At 40.4% G+C, this 20,871-nt stretch overlaps 1 protein-coding gene, 1 long non-coding RNA gene and 1 other non-coding gene across 4 annotated transcripts in view; 2 read left to right on the top strand and 1 right to left on the bottom strand.

Annotated features, from left to right (window-relative positions):
- Window positions 1-20,871, top strand: part of PHLPP2 (PH domain and leucine rich repeat protein phosphatase 2) — a 77,421-nt gene that overhangs the window by 11,271 nt on the left and 45,279 nt on the right. For both annotated transcript variants that reach the window (XM_017539173.2, XM_037742230.1), the window contains exons 3-4: window positions 9,704-9,837; window positions 19,418-19,608. In XM_017539173.2, coding sequence (XP_017394662.1) covers window positions 9,704-9,837; window positions 19,418-19,608 — 325 coding nt within the window. The remainder of the gene's footprint in view (window positions 1-9,703; window positions 9,838-19,417; window positions 19,609-20,871) is intronic.
- LOC108311661 lies at window positions 4,958-20,562 on the bottom strand. The gene is made up of 3 exons (XR_001828318.1): window positions 20,430-20,562; window positions 19,739-19,741; window positions 4,958-4,969 (listed from the first exon to the last, which is right to left on the bottom strand). It is a non-coding gene; the product is annotated as an uncharacterized LOC108311661 (long non-coding RNA).
- On the top strand, window positions 13,898-14,032 carry LOC119472769. The gene has a single exon (XR_005201959.1). It is a non-coding gene; the product is annotated as a small nucleolar RNA SNORA70 (small nucleolar RNA).

Raw genomic sequence — 20,871 nt, forward strand, 5'->3', positions numbered from 1 at the left:
GCAACCTCCGCCTCCTGGGTTCAGGCAATTCTCCTGCCTCAGCCTCCTGAGTAGCTGGGATTACAGGCACGCGCCACCATGCCCAGCTAATATTTGTATTTTTAGTAGAGACGGGGTTTCATCATGTTGACCAGGATGGTCTCGATCTCTTGACCTCGTGATCCACCCGCCTCGGCCTCCCAAAGTGCTGGGATTACAGGCGTGAGCCACCGCGCCCAGCCTAGGTTGTTTCTTTTTAGCCCTGTAGCCTTCATCACTTGCAATGAGATAGCCCTTTGAAGGTATAATTGATTAGAAGATAATGAAAACGCTGTTGAACCGTGGTTTCAAAGAATGAATATATTTTCATTGCTGGAGTAAGACCTCAAGAACTTTTATCCAGCTAAGGATGATGATGATGGTTGATTTCAGCTAACATTAAGTGCTTTCCTGTGTTAGTGTGCTTAGTGCTTTATGCACATTTTCTCATTAAAGCATCACAATAACCCCAAGGGAGGTAGAATCATTGCTTTTAGATGAGGAAGATTGAGGCCTTGAGAGAGATTCAGTAACCTGCTCAAGGTCAGGCAGGTACTGCCCTGCAGTTGGAATGCCTGAATCATTCAAGGTAGATGATGGACTTTGTTCTGAGTAAAAGCCAGCCAAGACAGAGGAGCTGGCACAGCAGCAACCCTTCCTCGGTTTCACTATTTAATCATGCTTATTTCAAGATATTTTTTCGATCTCTTACTCAGCTGTTAATTGTTTATGATCAGTCTTATCTAATCAAGGAAGTAAGTATTTTCTTCGTAATAGCCCTTTATAAGATAGTTGACAATCGAAGCCATTATCTTTTTAAGGAACTTTTTGCTGATCACTGAAGTATAATACTTGTTCACTGAAGAAATTTTGGAAAATGAAAAGGCATAAAGGGAAATAATAATCAATGCTTATGCTTTATGTAAATTACCTCATTTAATCCTCACAACCATCTTGTGAGGTAAGCAGTGTCCCCATTTTATAAATGAGGAAAATAAGGTTTAACAGGGTTAAGCATCTCATCTAAGTGCAATCAGCTACCAAGTGGTAGAGCTGGAGTTTGAACCCTGGCTTTCTAACACTATGTCTGTCTTCTGTATTGCCTCCCCATAGTAACATCTTTCCTCGCATACCTTTTCAACCCCACATACTTTTTTTTCTCTTTTTTTGAGACAGAGTCTTGCTCTGTCACCCAGGCTAGAGTGCGGTGGCGCAATCTTAGCTCATTGCAGACCGGGTCAAGTGACCCCAGCCTTCCGAGTAGCTGGGATTACAGGCGCCTGCCACCGCACCCGTCTAATTTTTGTATTTTTAGTAGAGATGGGGTTTCACCATCTTGGCCAGGCTGGTCTCTAACTCCTGATCTCGTGATCCACCCACCTCAGCCTCCCAAAGTGCTGGGATTATAGGTGTGAGCCACTGCGCCCAGCCAACCCCTCATACTTTTAAATAATTATGTATTTGAGCTCATGCCATATATTCAGTTTTGTATCCTGCCTACTTACTGGATCATCTTAGTTTCATGATGTCATTAGAAATTCTTTAGATACCATTTTTAATAGCTATAGAATATTCCTATTTATGGATATACTATAACACATAGTATGCAATAATGGTTCAGAGTTTGGATTCTGGAATGAGAGTGTGTGGGTTCAAATTCTGGCTTTGGCAGTTACTATGCAGGTTATATAATGCTGTGTGCCTCAGTGTAGTAATCTAAAATGGAAGTTGATAATATTTACATTGTTGAGTTGTCTTGAGGATTAAATTAATTATACATGATATGAAGATTAAATGAATTAATACTTGTATTAATTAAATTAATTAATTAAACTGTCCACATGTGGAGCTTGTTCAAATACAGATTCTGATTCAGTAGGTTTAGGTGGGCCTTGAAAATGTGTATTTTGATTAAGCTCCTAAGAGATGTGTTGTCCTTCAAAGTAATTAGCAAGGAAGTAAAGTACTTAGATTGATGTCTGGCACCTAGCAAGTGCTCAGTAAATGTTACCTATTTCAGTTGTTTCAAATCATGCAAATCTTAGAAGTTGTGTTGCTTTGACTAAACCATTGCCCATGAATTGTCACATTGCTGGTTTCCCTAGGCTAGGTCCTGGAAATGGGATTACTGGGATTAAAATTACCCTGTATTGGCTGGGCGCGGTGGCTCAAGCCTGTAATCCCAGCACTTTGGGAGGCCGAGGTGGGTGGATCACGAGGTCAAGAGATCGAGACCATCCTGGTCAACATGGTGAAACCCCGTCTCTACTAAAAATACAAAACATTAGCTGGGCATGGTGGTGCGTGCCTGTAATCCCAGCTACTGAGGAGGCTGAGGCAGGAGAATTGCCTGAACCCAGGAGGCGGAGGTTGCGGTGAGCCGAGATCGCACCATTGCACTCCAGCCTGGGTAACATGAGTGAAACTCTGTCTCAAAAAGAAAAAAAAAAAATTATCCTGTATTTTTTCTGAGTTATTCATTACTACTTTATGTTTTTTTCAACCATGAGTTATCATTTGAATATAACTCAAGAATTATTAATTTATAGAATTTTAGCACTTGAAGAAACCTTAGAGAGATCATCTGGTGGTGAAACTAAATCTACCCAACAATACTCCTACCTTGCCATTTGGAAATATGTGTTGGGGGGCAGGGTGTTTTGGTTGTCATAACTGTTGGGAAGAGTTATAGCTTAGAAGTGGCAAGGGCCATAGAGGCCTATTGAAATGTGTGTGCCAAGGGCCATGGCTCAACCCTATAAACCTAGCACTTTGAGAGGCCAAGGTGGGAGGATTGCTTGGGCTCAGGAGTTCAAGATCAGCCTGGGCAACATGGTGAAACCCCTTCACTACCAAAAATATTAATACAAAAAGTTAGCCACGCATGGTGATGTGCACCTGTGGTTCCATTGCGTGTGCTGCTTGGGAGGCTGAGGTAGGAGAATCAGTTGAGCCTGGGAGGCGGAGGTTACAGTGAACTGAGATTGTACCACTGCATTCCAGCCTGGGCAACAGAGAGACTCTGTCTTAGAAAAAAAAAAAAATGTGTGTGGGACAACCCTGTACAGCCAAGTATTGTCCTGCCCCAAAAGTCAGAAACTGTCCCCTTAGGAATCACTGAGACCATTTCCCTTTGTTTAATAAATGTGAAAACAGGCTCAGAGGGTTCAGGTTGAAAGCACATTCCTGCAGCTGCCTGGTAATAGATTGATTTTGTCTCCCAATCTGCTGGTTCTTACAGTTATAATATTTGGCTTATCTTTTCTATTGAACTGTTTTGAGTGATAAAAATGACTCATCAGTGAAGCTTGGTGTAATCATTGCGTACTGTCTGAAAAGTTGTTAACAAGATCATTCGTGTTAAAATGGATTGCCGTTTGGCTCATGGTCATATACTTTTTTTTAGTCATCAAAGTAACCAAGGTTTTTAAAAATTTTTTACTTTTTTATTACCAGATGAGAAGAGAAACTAAGATTTCTAAATAGTCAGTAGCTATCTTATAAAATTAGCTGAGAACCAATAGTGTATATACTATATTATATAGTACAGAAAATAGCATCCTTGGGATTGGGATGCTGAGTTCTGGTTCCCGTTTGCTGAGTGACCTCTTTTAAGTCACTAACATTTTGTTTACCATATTTTGAAATTATAAAGGTGGAATGAAAAATCCTGTTTTAGGATACATACTGAACTGATTACCACTGAATAGGGGAAAAAGAGGTTTTTTTCAACATTTTTGTAGTATTTAAAAATTTTAAAAGATTGCATTCTGTGTTAGAAAATTGGAATATAAATAAATACTTTTCTCTTTTTGGAAACATTTTTTGTACATTTTAAAACTTCTGAAATCAGCATGTATATATTAGAGTTGGTGGTAGGTTATAGTTTAATTGGCAGAAATTTTTTTTTCTTTTTTCTTTTTTTTTTTTGAGATGAGGTTTTTTGTTTATTTATTTATTTTTTGAGATGAAGTCTCACTCTGTCACCAGGCTGGATGGAGTGCAGTGATCTCGGCTCACTGCACCCTCCACCTCCCGGGTTCAAGCAGTTATCCTGCCTCAGCCTCCCAAGCAGCTAGGACTACAGGCATGTGCCACCATGCCCAGCTAATTTTTTGTATTTTTAGTAGAGACAGGGATTCACTATATTGACTAGGCTGGTCTTGAATTCTTGACCTCGTGATCCACCTGCCTTGGCCTCCTAAAGTGTTGGGATTACAGGTGTGAGACGTCGTGCCCAGTTTGAGATGAAGTTTTGCTCTTGTTGCCCAGGCCGGAGCACAATGGCACGATCTTGGCTCACAGCAACCTCCGCCTCCTAGGTTCTTTGATTCTCCTGCCTCAGCCTCCTGAGTAGCTGGGATTGCGGTGTGCCCCATCATACCTGGTTAATTTTGTATTTTAGAGATGAGGTTTCTCCATCTTGGTCAGGCTAGTCTTGAACCCCAGCCTCAGGTGATCTGCCTACCTTGATCTCCCAAAGTGCTGGAATTACAAGGGTAAGCCACCGTGTCCGGTCATTTTTTTTTTTTTTTTTAAATAGAAATTGGATCATTGTGTGATGTCAAGTTTAGAGTACAGTGGCTATTCACAGGCCCTGTCATAACAGGCTATATACAGCCTTGACCTCCTGGGCTCAAGTGATTCTCCTGACTCTGCCTCCTGAGTAGCTGGGACTACAGGGGCACACTACTGCACCTGGCTAGGTTTTTCTTTTTTTTTCTTTTTTTTTTTAGAGACAGGGTTTCACCATGTTGGCCAGGCTGTTTTCAAACTCCTGACCTCAGGTAACCCACCTGCCTCGGCCTCCCAAAGTGCTGGGACTACAGGCCTGGGCGACTTTGCCCAGCCAGATTTTTCTTTCTTAATGGTTATCCTGACATCAGCTGGCAGAGTTAGTACAGACTTCACAAGATAAAGGGCAAGGTCCCCAACAAGACTGCTCTTCAGACTCCAGGTGCACTTCTGACCAGCTGTCTACAAATTTGAGATTTGCCACAACCCTCTCAGGTTTAGTAGAATAACTTACAGAACTCAGGAAGGTGCTGTACTTAAAATTACAGTTTTAGCTTGATGCAAATCAGAGCCAGCCAACTGAAGAGACACATAGGGTGAGGTCTAGAAGAGTCTCAAATACGGAACTTTGTGCCCTCTCTCAGTGGAATCAAGGCCTATCACCCTCCTACCATATTGAACAGTTTATCAGCTAGGATACTCCACTGAGCTTCAGTACAATGTTTTTATTGGGGCTTCATTATGAAGGCATGACTGGTTGAATCTTTGACCTCATGATTCAACTCAGTCTCCAGTCCTGTGTACTTCCCCAACCAGGTCAGGCTGGCTTAGAGTCCCAACCCTCTAATCACATGGTGGTTGGTCTTTTCTGGTGACCAGCCCCTGTCCTGAGGGGCTCATGAGTAACAAAGACACTCCTATTATTCAGCAAATGGTAAAGATTAGAGTCTCCTCCCAGGAACCAAGGACAAAGACTGGCTGTATTCTTTATTATTCAGCTGTGGTGTTTAAAAAGTAGTGTACCTTTTAAATCATGATATATTAGACAATGAAATAATGGTTACTTTAAAACATAACTTTTTTAGGTTTCTTGGTGTGAATAAGTTAACACGCAAAGTGGCTTGAACTCTCTTCTGCATAAATTATTTTAACTATATGTAAAATAATTTGGTTTGCGTGAAAAGCAGAACCTAGATTTTATGAAACCAACACAGGTTCCTACCCTGATGTTATTGTGTACTAATTGTGTGACTCTGAATCTTGTTTTTCTTATTTGTGGAATAAACATAGTTTTGTAATAATTTAAAACTTTTAGCATAGTGTCAGGTATTAAATATTTGTTGAAGTATCCTTATTGTTTCTATTTGTATTATTATCTGTAGTATTGATTTTACCATTTGCAAATTTTACCTTTATAGGCAGTCAAGGATTGAGTTTTAATCCGAATTTGATGCAGAGCGTAGTACTGCACTTTCTTAGGGTCTTTGATTAGATGTGTTTGATTTTAGTAATATATGGGTTGGCCCCCCACTATTAACTAAAACTTTTGTGAAATGATACTTGGAATGAAATTTACTCTTCTCTTACATATATCTTAACTATGGGGACTGCTTAGAATAACTAATATAGAAGGATACTACTCTTGGCTAAGAGGTATAATCTGCTGTTAATAGCATTGCTGTATCTGTTGGCTGGTTTGGAAGGAAATTACCACATACACATATATTCAAATTTACATGGACTATAGTAGTTCTTAGAAGCATTCCATGCAAACCAAAACTGTTACTCCAAAACTATTGTTTCCTTAAAACAGTAGTAGAAGTAGTTCAAATGCTCAATGGAACTTTTTGTTGCCAGCATTACTTTCTCTCGCACCTGTTTTGCAGTTTATAATTTCCTTTTGATTCGTGAGAGATTTCACAAACAGCTAATTACCAGACTATTAAACTTTTGAACTTTGAAACACAAAATTGAGCTGTAAGCACGTTGCAACGTTTTTCTCCCTGATACTGTCTACTCTCTTCAGCTGATGACTTTGATGAGTAAATGGAATTAGTCCTTCATTTTACTTGTTTTTGTACTTCTTGAAATATTACTTGTTTACTTAAAGAAAATACTTTCTTAGAGTAGAAATGTATGAGGAGGGCTGGGCATGGTGGCTCACACCTGTAATCCCAGCACTTTGGAAGGCCAAGGCGAGTGGATCACTTGAGGTGAGGAGTTGGAGACCAGCCTGGCCAATGTGGTGAAACCCTGTCTCTACTAAAAATACAAAAATTAGCCGGGTGTGGTGGTACGTGCCTGTAATTCCAGCTACTTAGGAGGCTGAGGCAGGAGAATCGCTTGAACTCAGGAGGTGGAGGTTGCAGTGAGCTGAGATCATGCCACTGCACTCCAGCCTGATGACAGAGCAAGGCAGCAAGGCTCCGTCTCAAAAAAAAAAGAAAAAAGAAAAAAGAAAAGAAAAGAAATATATGAGAAGGGTTTCCAAAGTCTACAGAGCCTTTTAGGCCAGGAAATTTGATCATGTAAAATATGTCAGAATTAGGATGCTTCCATTTCTCAGTTTTCTAGAGAGAAATAGAAAAATTGAGCACATGAGATTTAGCCTGAAAGTATAATTATTTGTTGGTCCTGAATATGTGATCACTATATGGAATTATGGTGTTTAAATACATTGAACAGCAGAGGTCAGGTAGAATTTGTATTATCTTAGGAAGATGTCTTAGATACCTAATAGAACCTTGATTTCTGAAATACCCCAAAGATCACCTGGCCCAGTTTGATTATTACAGGTCTTTCTTCTAAAATGTATGTAACAGATGGCTATCCAGGTCTCTCTGAGCAGTTTTGAAAGGCTGTTTGTTTCATGGTTGAGCAACTCTAATCGTTAAAATTCTTCTTCATATTTAGCTTAAATCTGCCTATGCACGTTCTCATTGTTCTGAGTCCCATTCTTTGGAGCAGTACAGAATAAGTTCAATCCGTCTCAACATTTGAAGATCTCTCTCTTTATTCCTTACTCTCCTTGTCTTCAAGTTAATCCTACAGTTTATTCATATATGTGGTTAGTTGACCTCTCTCCAGGATGCAGTTTATTAAAAGTCCCCCTTAAAATGTGTCTTTCTCAGAAGAATCCAACCATTGTGCAGGGAAAATGCCTAATGTTATCATAGACAATGAATTTTGTAAAGTTTGATTTTCTTTGGCTAGAGATTAATTGTAATTGATGTCTCCACAATCTGAAAAGTTTATTTCCCATTTCTCTTTAATTCAGTCTTTATTTTTTTCTTTCTTTTTCTTTTTCACAGACAAGAATAATTCAGTCCTTATTGGTCATTATAGGCTTTTTGTTCTTTGATCATTCCCTCATGTAGCAGTTTATTCTGAGTTTATTTGATAGTTTCTGGAAGCTAAAATACTGAACTGAGCAGTCAGGAGAGGCCAGGTGGTTATTTTATTTTTGTCTTTTTTGTACATCAGTATGATTTCTATTCCTATTTTGTTGCAGTTGTTTATCTTCAGCTATGTAGTGTTCCATGATATTTTTTCCTTCAGTCTTGTTGCCAATAGCATTTTCTAGTTCTTCAACTACACAGTGCAGACCTTGTTCATATCTTTTTGCCATGATGGGAAATGCATCATGTTTCTTATAGTTATTAATAATATAATTCTTAAGTTTTCTAAACAGAGTTCTTTAAATGTTCTCTCAGACCTTTTGAGCACGTACAGGCTTTCCTGTGCATGCTTTTGGTTGTTGTTTGAGATGGGAGAAATATTCTATTTTTATTCTAACTAAAATTGATTGCAATCTTAAAATTTTTTAGAATAATAATTGTCAACATCTTATTGAAGACTTATTACATGTGAGATATTTTGCTAAGCACTTTTATACTATATAGTATCTTGTTGTAAGTAAATAAATAAATTTAAAAATCTTCAGAGTTAGGTACTATTGTTATTCCTTTGATACTGATGAGGATTTAAAACAGTGAGAGTAAATAACTTGTACTGGGGCATGCAGTTGGTAAGTGGCAGGACTAAGACTTGAACCCGGGCAGTTGACTGTTGGAGCCCATATGTTTACCCACTGTATTTATAACTGTTTGGTTTCTGGTAAAAGCATTATAAAAGAGCCTGACCTCGTGATCTGCCCGCCTTGGCCTCCCAGAGTGCTGGGATTGCAGGTGTGAGCCACTGTGCCTGGCCTCATTTTTGTTTTTTTAAATATTTTTCAGTATTTTAAGTCTGTAATTTAAAATACAGTGTCACCAGAGGCCACAAGTGATTTCAGGACTTTCTGATTTTACCTTAGTGTTCAATTAGGACCATGTAGTAGAATGATTTTTAGGGAATTATTTTAAGGTGAATAAATAAATGGAAATTCTGAATTTTAATTTCTAATTTGGTAAATTTCAGTAGATACAACTCATGTAAACAGAAGCTCTTTGGGGTCAAAGTGTAAAGGGGCCTTGACACAAAAACATTTAAAAACCACTTTTTTTTTCTTTTTTTTTTTGAGATGGATTCTCACTCTGTCGCCCAGGCTGGAGTGCAGTGGCATGATCTAAGCTCATTGCAGCCTCTGCCTCCTGGGTTCAAGCAGTTTTCCTGCCTCAGCCTCTTGTATAGCTGGGATTACAGGCGCCTGGCTCCATGCCCGGCTAATTAAAAAAATCACTTGTTTAGATTAGTTGTATCATAGGATATTAAAGAAAATCTTGACCTAGGAATGAAAATCAAGAGCAGATTTTGTATATTGAGTTACTACTCAGCCATGAAAACGAATGAAGTCATGTATTTGCAGCAACATGTATGGACCTGGAGGTAATTATCTTTAGTGAAATAACTCAGAAACAGAAAATCAAATACCACATGTTCTCTTACAAGTGGAGGCTAAATAATAGAGTGTGGGTAATAGACATTGGAAAAGCAGAAGAGTGGAGGGTGGGATGAGGGTGAAGGATGAGAAATTACTTAATATAATGTACATTATTCAGGTGATGATTACACTAAAGGCCTAGACTTCACTACTGAGCAGTATATTCATTTAACAGAATAGCCTTGTACCTCTGAAATTTATACAAATACAAATAAAAGTATTAGAAAATTAAATGAAGCATTTTTGTGACTTACCAAATATATATATATTTTTGAATTGTGTAATCAGGAGACTGGAACCTACTGAAAGACCTCTTCAGATCGTTTATGATTACTTATCCAGGCTGGGATTTGATGATCCTGTGCGTGTACAGGAGGAGGCTACAAATCCTGACCTCGGCTGTATGATTCGATTTTATGGGGGTAAGAATTTATCAGTGGCTTTTTATGTTAACTACTTTTAAGTTGATCATTTGTGTGTCTGTCTGCCGTCAGCTTTTTCAAAGTATTTTATCAAAGACTAGTTTTAAGCCAATTAACTAATGTAGTTAAAACCAACCAAGCAACAAATCCAAGAGGTCACGGGTAAGAGAACATTTAAAAATATGAACCTAAAATATCTTCCCTTTTTATTTTTGCTCTTTTTGCCCTTGTGTTTTGCTAACCTTACTAGCACTATTTTATACCTTTGCCGGAATCTTGACTGGATCAAGCTTTGGTAAATTATTTTTTCAAGCTCCTGGTAAAATCTGAACTTCTGGATAGCTCAAAAATGTTGAGAGTAAGTAGTCATCATTATATATGACTTGACATTGATGAATATACCTGTCAAATTTGTATATTGGTGAATTTAGTGGGCTTTAAATCTAGGATTTTTGACTCTTCTGAGAAAAATATTTTAAGATGAATTTGAGGAACACAACCCATCTATCACTATAATAGTTAAGAAAACAAAAACTTGAAACAGTAATATGCTTCATATCTGATTGTGGTTGAACCCTAGTTCTTCATTATGGTAGTCTCCCCTTATCCGCAGGGTTTGTGTTTCAAGATCCCTAGTGGATGCCTAAAACCACAGATAGTACTAAACTTTGTATATAATATGTGTTTTCCTGTACATACATACCTATGGTAAAGTTTAATTGATAAATTAGGCAAAGTAAGAGATTAACAATCATAAGTAAGTGAATGTTCTCTCTCTCTCTCAAAATATCTTGTACTGTACTTACCTATTTTCAGACCATGATTAATTGCAGATAACTGAAACCTTGGAAAGCAAGACCACAGGTGGCAGGGACAGGGAAGGGCTACTGTGTATATTTTTATTCTAGAATGAAAGTTGAACCATTATTTTACATTCAGTTATACTGCACAGTGGTTGGCTCTGATACCCTTATTTTCCTACCACCACCTGATAAATTAGAGCATACGCAGCATCTCAATATACTATACCCTTAAGAGGATATTTCTAGTACAGTCTAAAAGAATACCAGTTTGTAGTACTACTTAAATTTCGAGGGATCTTTCCAAGAGTTAAGCTCTGTTGACATAGAGAAACTGGTATAGTTTGAGTGAGAAAATTAAGTTTAGAATGAAACTTTTAAAGTTAATAATCTTTGAAAATAGGCAATAATGGATCTGGTACCAAAAATAAAAGATAGATAGATAGATGGACAGATAGATAGATGAATTAGTTATCTGTTGGCTCTGTAACAAATTGCCTCAAAACTTAGGACTTAAAATGATAATAAATACTTTTAAAACAGTTTTTATGGGCCAGAAGTCTAGGAGCAGTTTAGCTGAATGGATGGTCCTGGCTTGGGTTTCATGAAATTGTACTCATCTGAAGGCTTGAGTGGGGCTGCAAGATTCACTTTCAAGGCCAGGCACGGTGGCTCACACCTGTAATCCCAGCACTTTGGGAGGCCGAGGCGGGTGGATCATGAGGTCAAGAGATCGAGACCATCCTGGTCAACATGGTGAAACCCCGTCTCTACTAAAAATACAAAAATTAGCTTGGCATGGTGGCGCACGCCTGTAGTCCCGGCTACTCGGGAGGCTGAGGCAGGAGAATTGCTTGAACCCAGGAGACGGAGGTTGCGGTGAGCCAAGATCGTGCCATTGCACTCCAGCCTGGGTAACAAGAGCGAAACTCCGTCTCAAAAAAAAAAAAAAAAAAAAAAAAAAAAAAAAGATTCACTTTCAACACAGTTCACTCACATGGCCTCACTTCCTCACCACTGCTGGTAGGAGTCTTCGGTTCCCTCTTCTATGGATCTTTGCATAGGGCTTCCTAAGTGTCTTTACAACATAGTGGCTAGTTTCCCCAGTGAAGAGACACACACAACATAGTGGCCAGTTTCACAGAGGTGTGTGCAAGCATCTAGGTGTCTTCACAACATAGTGGCCAGTTTCCCCAGTGTTGAGATACTTCACAACATAGTGTCTAGTTTCTCCATTGATGCATGCACATGCACAGAGGCCTCAGTGTCTTTTATGACCAAGCTTCATAAATCACCTTTACTTTTACCACTTTTTATTTATTAAGAAATGAGTGACTAAACATAGCTTATACTACAGAGAGAAGAATTAGCTCGTTTTTGAAAGGAGGAGTGTCATAATTTGTGGGTCTATTTTTTCTTTTTATTTATTTATTTATTTATTTTTTTATTTTTAATAGAGACGGGGTTTCACCATGTTGACCAGGATGGTCTCGATCTCTTGACCTCATGATCCACCCACCTCGGCCTCCCAAAGTGCTGGGACCATAGGTGTGAGCCACTGCGCCCGGCCCCCTATTTTTCTTTTAATTTTTAAATTTTCTTTGAGACAGGGCCTCACCCAATTGCCCAGGCTGTATTGCAGTGGCACCATCATGGCTCACTGTAGCCTAAACCTCCCAGGCTCAAATGATTCTCCCCTCTCAGCCTCCCAAGTAGCTGGGACTACATGTGCACACCACTGCACCTGGCTAATTTTTATAGAACTGAGGTCTCACCATGTTGCCCAGGCTGCCCTCAAACTCCTGGGCTCAAGTGATTCCCACCTTGGCCTTCTAAAGTGCTGGAATTACAGACATGAGCCACGATGAGCAACTGGATCTGTATTAAAACTGATGCAGGATATTTTCTTGACCCCTTTATGGGACTTGTGACAGGGGTGCCCTATTTACTCAGCCCGCCCTGCTCAACCCCTTGTGGGAGGGAATGCATGGGCAAATGAGTGTGCATTTGCGCTGGTGGGAACAAACCATGTTCACTGGGGTCTGTCATGCTCCATCCTTTGTGGGACATAGCGCATAGGAGAGTGAGTGCAGGAACTGGCTGCCTGCTTTAGCACCAGCAGAAGCAAACTCCATGCAGGCCCGTGGCAGCATCCAGGTGGGATTATCTGTGATCCCAAGACCCCTGTTATAATGCTTTCTTAGCTCTGTCATCTGCAGACAGCAGTGTGTTACCAGCTCGGTGGGCCCTTTGCCTTGTTGTGTAGGATAGCTCCCCTCCACCAGTGACGGCAAAGGGCCAATGTGGCAGCCTTTTGAATACTGGCACTTGGTGCATCCCTAATTCTTGTCTGGTGCCCAAGAGGAATGAGGTCATGTGGACAAATTGAAGGATGGTGAATGGAGAATTTTATTGAGTGATGAAAGCAGCTCTTAGTGAAGAGGGGAGCTGGGAAATGAATGGGAAGGGCAGGTCACTTTCCCTTGAAGTCAAGTCTCCTCTCTGCCTCCGTCTTCTGAAGTCTAGACACCTCTGCCTAATGTCCAGCTGCTTCTCTTCTCTACTGGCTGAGTCTGGGGTCTTTATCGTCACAGGATGGGAGGTGGGGACTGCTGTAGGTAGTTTTTGAAAAGATAATATTCAATTGGTAAAAAGACATTACTCAGAAAGAACCATTCAGTGGAGAGCAGACACACAGGGATGGAAATTCTCACAAGTTTCAGTCTTTTCGGCTTGAAGGTGGGCTTTTGCTGGGACCAGCCCCTGTCTGCCTAGAATTTCTCTGCCTCCTGCCTCTGTCAAAACTATCTTAGAAAATATGCTTCCCTCTCACCTTTTTCCACCAACTACCCAGTTCCTGAAACCAGACACAACTACTTTTAAGTGAAGGTAAGACTTGAAGTATTCTCTTTGAAGTAAATAGCTTAGTAATCATCTTTAAATCTTTTATGTGTAGAATTTTTGTTGAGTCAGCTTAGTTGGAATATAGTGTTAATAAGGTCAAGGTCATAAGGTCCTAAGTGCAAACCAGTTAATGTTGTGTTCCCTGGTTGTAAAAGGATGTTAGATAGTGTCCTGGTCAGCCATTATGCAAATGCCAGTTATCAGTCTTGCTAGAGAGGGAGTAGGGGGTGGGAAGTGAGTGGAATGACTCTCTCAGTTCAAATTCATAATAAAAAGCTGTGGAAAGAACATTTCACTAAAGTCAAGTTGAGTAGGTAGCATGAGCAATCGTGGGATTAACAGAGCATGTAAATCCTCTGCAGCCAGTTAAACTGACTGAGTTCCTTTCCTCATTGGGGCCCAGTGTGCAGTGGCTACAAACAGCAGCTGCCTTGGTAGTGTACTCAGCCTGTTTCTTACATGGTTTGCTCTAAGGGACCTTGGAGACAGGCCTTTCAGATGTATGTTCATGTCCTGACTTTGCACTATCCTTAATCTGGGCTCCAAACAGGTGTGCAAGGTGCCTTTGGAAAGACCCAGGGCAGTGTGGCCGGAGTTCACAATGGCTGAGTTATGTTCATCCCCACCAAGCTGCAGAGCAAGGAACATGTGATTGATGCCATACTCAGGGCCAAGTTGAAGTTCCCTGGCCACCAGAAGATCCACATCTCTAAGAAGTGGGGCTTTATCAAGTTCAGTGTAGATGAATTTGAAGACATGGTGGCTGAGAAGCAGCTCATCCCAGATGGCTGCGGGGTCAATTGCATCCCCAGTTGTGGCCCTGGGAGGACTTCCACTGTGCTGCCCCCTCTTAATGCTCACCAATAAATCCTACTTACTGTCCACCTAAAAAAAAAAGAGAGAGAGAGAGAGAAAGAGAAAATCCCTTATTTGCATCGGAAGAAGTGTCATTTAGAGGGTATGATTTGTGAGGGAAGTTGTAGCTCTGGGACTGTATAGCTCAGGTAGCACAACACCCTGCCTGAACATTTCTCTTTGTACTACATTCTCTGGACGTGTTGATAAAACAGTTTTGTCAAAAGAGCATAAATACAAACATCAGAAACGAGACAAAGAATTACATCGTATGTTTCCATTCATTTAAAGTTCAAAAGACAGGTTAAACACAGCCATATTGTTAGGAAATGTGTGGCAATACTATTGTTAATCAGAATCTGTTCTTTCATAATAACAAAATTGTGGTGGGGCATATAACTGCCCAGCTATAGCCCATTTCCCAGCCTCTCTTGCAGTTAAGTGTGTCCATGTGACAAAATTTTCTTCCATGGTATGGGGTAGACTTGATGTGTGCTACTTCTGCCTGGTTCCGAAAACCCCCGGTGTGTGCTTCTCAGTGCTTTTATGCTCTTTTCCTCTATGGTGGGCTAGGATGGCAATAATCAGAGCAATATTAGAAGTCAAATGTGGAAGATGGCAGAAACTGAGTTTCTTTTTCTTTTTAATTAATTAAACTAATTAATTAATTAATGTATTTATTTTTGAGACAAAGTCTTGCTCTGTCACTGAGGGTGGAATGCAGTGGTGCCCTCTGGCTCACTGCAACCTCCACCTCTCGGACTCAAGTAGTTCTCGTGACTCAGCCTCCCAAGTGATTGGGATCACAGGCACCTGCCGCTACACCCAGCAAATTTTTGTATTTTTAGTAGAGACTGGTTTCACATGTTAGCCAAACTGGTCTCGAATTCAAGTGATCTGCCTGCCTTGGGCCTCCCAAAGTGCTGGGATTACAGGTGTGAGCTACCACTCCTGGCCAGGCTTTAAAATTTTTACTAATCTGATGGATAAAATGATGGTCCCTCTGTTTAAATTTTTTTTCCAAATCACACTGCCATGTGTGTACCTGTGCAATAATCTTGCATGTTCTTCACGTGTACCCCAAAACCTAAAATGCAATAAAAAAAATTTTTTTCCCCCTTACTACTAGTGTGGTTGAGAATTATTTCATATTGTTATTGGATCTTTTGATTTCTTCTTCTTTGAGTTACTTACTGATATTTTTATACATCTTTCTGTTTCTCTTTTTTCATATTGATTTTCAAGGACTTCTGCATGTATTCTGAACATATATCCTTTGGGTACTATATTTGTGACTCGGTTTTTTTCCAGCCTGTAACTTTTAATTTTATTTATTACTTTTTATTGTGCATAAGTTTTAAAGTTTTATTTAGTCACTATTTTTTTATTTTTGAGACGGCATCTCACTCTGTCGCCAGGCTGGAGTATAGTGGCATGATTCAGCCCACTGCAACCTCTGACTCCTGGGTTCAAGCTATTCTTCTGTCTCAGCCTCCCGAGTAGCTGGGACTACAGGTGCATGCCACCACGCCCAGCTAATTTTTGTATTTTTAGTAGAGACAGGGTTTCACTATGTTGGCCAGGATGGTCTCAATCTCTTGACTTTGTAATCTGCCAGCCTCAGCCTCCCAGAGTACTGGGATTATAGGCGTGAACCACTGTGCCCTGGCCTTTAGTCACTGTTTAGTCAATTTTTTTTTTTTTTCAAGATGGAGTCTTGCTTTGTCACCCAGGCTGGAGTGCAATGGCACGATCTTGGCTCACTGTGATCTCCGCCTCCTGGGTTCAAGAGATTCTCCTGCCTCAGCCTCCCAAGTAGCTGGGATTACAGGCATCTCCCATAGTGCCTGGCTAATTTTTCTATTTTTAGTAGAAATGGGGTTTCACCATGTTGGTCAGGCTGGTCTCAAACTCTTGACTTCAGGTGATCCACCCACCTCAACCTCCCAAAGTGCTGGGATTATAGGCATGAGCTACCACACTCAGCCAGTCAATTTTAAAAATTATTTTGTTATTTTTGAGACAAAGTCTTGCTGTTTTCACCCAGGCTGAGTGCAGTGGGTGATCTTGGCTCACTGCAACTTCTGCCTCCTGAGTTCACGAGATTCTCCTGCCTCAGATTCCCAAGTAGCCAGGATTACAGGTGCCCACACCAGGCTAATTTTTGTTTTTAGTAGAGATGGGGTTTTGCCATGTGGGCTAGACCGGTCTCAAACTCCTTGCCTCAAGTGATCCAACCACCTGGGCCTCTCAAAGCACTGGGATTACAGGTGTGAGCCATTGCACCTGGCCAGATTTTTACTAATATACGTATGTGATGTATTTTGCTAGCTGATAGTGAAATTTTCTGTCAGTGTTCTTCTCTGGAAAATCAGAGATGTCTAGAAATAGGAGAAGTCTTTGTGAAAAAGCTGTGTTTGAGTTGGTTCTTTAAAAACTGAGTGTTTCTACAAGCAGGAATGAAAAAGAAGGCAATGGTGGGAGATTAGAAATTACGTTGCATGTTTGTGAATCACAGTTTGAGTCCAGATTGTTTTGGGCCATGGGTGCTCCATCAGGAGTTTAGCCATAATTTGGCAGATGATAGCAGAAAGTGATGGGATCCAAGTGTGCCCAAGGAAGACAAATCTGTTGCCAGTGTAGATGATGATTTAGATGTAAGGATCTGATCTAGGGATTAGAAAGGAATTGTTCATATGAGAGACTTTTTGAAAGAGTAATCACTGAGACTTTGATGGTTGATTGAAAAGGGAAGTTGAGAAAGCGAACCCAAGAGTTGAACCTGCTTCTGAGATTTTGAGCGTGGGTGACTTCAGGAGATGAGCTTGAATTGTGAGAAGGAGCTGCTGTTGTGCAGGGATGGGAGATGGAGTCTAGCTCTGTCTCCCAGGCTCTAGTGCAGTGGTGCTATCTTGGCTCACTGCAACCTCCACCTCCTGGGTTCAAGCTGTTCTCCTGCCTCAGCCTTCTGAGTAATTGGGATTACAGGCGTGTGCCACCCACCATGCCCAACTAATTTTTTTTTTTTTTTTTTTTTTTTTTGAGATGGAGCCTCACTCTGTTGCCACGCTGGAGTGCAGTGGCATGATCTCGGCTCACTGTAACCTCCTCCTGGATTCAAGCAGTTCACCTGCTTCAGCCTCCTGAGTAGCTGGGACTACAGGTGCCCACCACCATGCCTGCCTAAATTTTGTGTTTTTAGTAGACATGGGGTTTCACCATGTTGGCCAGTCTGGTCTCAAACTTTATACCTCAGCTGATCTGCCCGCCTCGGCCTCCCAAAGTGCTGGGATTACAGGCATGAGCCACCGCACCCAGCCTAATTTTGTATTTTTAGTAGAGACAGGGTTTTACCATGTTGGTCATGCTGGTCTCGAACTCCTGACCTCGTGATGTGCCCACCTTGGCCTCCCAAAGTATTGGAATTACAGACGCTGGGCAGGCATGTTGAATTTTAAGTGATGGTAAACATGCAGTTGGAGATATCTGGATTGTTGGAAATGTAGAACTAGAGTTTAGGAATATAGATTTGGGAGAATCAGACTCTCTGAGAAAGGTGGAATTTAGAATATAGTCGGCCGTCCATATCCACAATGGATCAAAAATATTTAAAAAATGAAAAAAATAAAAAATAAAGCATAACAACTATTTACATAACATTTACATTGTTTTAGGTATTATAAGTAATCTAGAGATGATTCAAAGTATACAGGAAGATGTGTGTAGGTTATATGCAAATACCATTTTGTTTTGTATGAGAGACTTCAGCATCTATGGATTTTGGTATCCTTGGGGGTTCCTGGAATCACTCACCTGCCAATAACAAGGAATGACTGTGTAGATGAAAGGATTGTCCTAAAGTAGAAGGAGAAATGATTATCCCATATAGTGTATTAACATACAAAATTTTATTGAATAATGCGGTTTTAAGGCTTTGAAGTAATCTAGCTCATTTCCTCATATTATATTTGGGAAACACATGGTTAAATAGGCAAAGTTTACCTAGGCTTGTATAATCAATTATGTGATAATATCAGGAGTATAACCCAGTTTTTCCAACTTCTGGGTTACTGTTTGCACCACCTCATACTGCTGCTCCTGCTCATTTCTGTGTATAGTTGTCTTTTTTTTTGTTGTAAGAAACAGGGTCTTTCTATGATGCTCAGGCTGGCCTTGAACTCCTGGGCTCAAACAGTCTTCCAGCCTCAGCCTCCTGAGTACCTGGACTACAGGTGCACACTGATTTTAATGGTGCTTTTACCAAGAACTTCATGTCTTTCCTGTTTTAATGTGGTGATTTGTTTACTGTATCTCAGTCATATGAAGGCCTCTGATGGGAAGTAGAATTTCCATCACCATGATTGGAATAGTTGATTAAAGTACCACACGTGAGCTTTTCCATATTAGTGGCAGAGAGATGGAGGATTATGTACAAAATTAGAGTACTCCTATAGTTACAGATTTCTTCCTTCTAGAATAGACTAATAACAGTAGTGGTTGTCATTTATTTCGTGTTCCTTTTGTACCGAAAACTATGCTTAGTATTTTATATTAATTATTTTAATTTTATAAGAATCTCCAGAAGGTAGGTTGTGTTAAGATTCAAACTGTATAAATGAGTAAAGGTTAATGGGAATAAATAGTTCAAGGAAACAAAGTGACAGAACCAGCATTCAAATTCAAGTATATCTGACTCAGGAGTTCATGATCTTAACCACTCTACCATACTGCCTTCTCTAGGTACATAGGAGTTACAGCTGTTGGAAGATGGGTTAATTTAACAATGGCATCCAAACTAAAATTTTGCTTTGTAGACCATAATTTACAGGTACTCCCACTGTATATAATTCAGTGATGGATAATCTTTGAGGATTAGATCTAATTTTGTCATAACTATATTGCTTGGTTACTTACACCTGTAAGTAAGGTTGTTGAATGTTGACACATAGTACTTTCTTTTTTCCTTTCTGTATTCTTATACTACTTTAATGGTGTATTCTGAAGTATTGTTTTCTTTTCAGAAAAACCATGCCAGATGGATCATCTGGATCGAATCCTGCTGTCTGGCATTTATAATGTACGCAAGGGAAAGACCCAGCTGCATAAGTGGGCTGAACGCCTAGTTGTCCTCTGTGGTACCTGCCTTATCGTTTCCTCAGTGAAGGATTGTCAAACTGGAAAGATGCACATTTTGCCTCTGGTTGGAGGAAAGGTAAGACTCACAAAGGTGAATTGTTTTTCATTTCTCATCTTAGGAAAATATCACATAGACTTTTCATAGTTTTTATTCTTATCTTTTCAAAGAAGCCAGTATGGGCATTATTAAAGATTATATCAGAGACTCTCTGAGAGGTTCAGAGTCAGTTACGCCCCAAATCCTGCTGCAGAATATCTGTTCAAGACATTCCAACCTCCACTGCTGGGCACTACATTCTGTGGCTGATGACAGCTAGAGTAGACAGTGGTTGCTACCATTAGAAGCTGCCTTTGGAAATCAGAAATAGCTGCCAGCATCCATCACCAAATAGATTCTTTGTGGGATTTTCTTTTTCCCAATTAAATTAAAATTCAGAGTCTGAGGCAGTCATAAGATATGATCCAGCAGCCAGGGAGCCATGCCATTTCTTCCATCTGTCCTAGAGGATTCTCCATCCCAGTAAAGGAGTTCACTTGTTAGACAGAATGACAAATGACCATAAACAGATATATTAATATTTATAGGAAGCTATACATGATTTTATTCTGTTTTGAATTTTGTATGTCAAAAACCAATCTGAATTTAAGAGGACTTCCAGACAAAATTACCTAATGAATTCATACTTTGGATCAGGCATCTAATCTGATCCAAATACACAGCAATATAGATAGAATATATATATTAAAAAGGTAAATAGCCGGGCGTGGTGGCGCGTTCCTGTAGTCCCAACTACTCAGGAGGCTGAGGTGGGAGGATTGCTTGAGCCCAGGAGTTCGGGGCTGTGGTGTGCTGTGCCGATTGGGTGTCCATACTAAGTTCAGCATCAATATGGTAACCTCCCGGGATCGGGGGACCATCAGGTTGCCTGAGGGTGAACCGGCCCAGGTCGGAAATGGAGCAGGTCAAAACTCCCATGCTGATCAGTAGTGGGATCGCACCTGTGAATAGCCACTGCACCCCAGCCTGGGCAATGTAGCGAGACCCTGTCTCCAAAAACAATAAAATAAAATAAATAAATAACTAAATAAGCTAGGTATGGTGGCTTGTGCCTGTATTCTCAGCTACTCAGGAGGCCGAGGTGGGAGGATCACTTGAGGCCAGGAGTTTGAGAACAGTCTGAGCAACATTAGCAAGACCTTGTCTTGGCTGGGCGAGGTGGCTCATGCTTATAGTCCTGGCACTTTGGGAGGCCTAGGGGGGCAGATCACTTGAGGTCAGGAGTTTAAAACCAGCCTGGCCAACATGGTAAAATCCTCTTTACACTAAAAATTAAAAAAA

Source organism: Cebus imitator, unplaced genomic scaffold (assembly GCF_001604975.1).
Source record: "Cebus imitator isolate Cc_AM_T3 unplaced genomic scaffold, Cebus_imitator-1.0 Scaffold117, whole genome shotgun sequence".
Taxonomy (NCBI): domain Eukaryota; kingdom Metazoa; phylum Chordata; class Mammalia; order Primates; family Cebidae; genus Cebus; species Cebus imitator.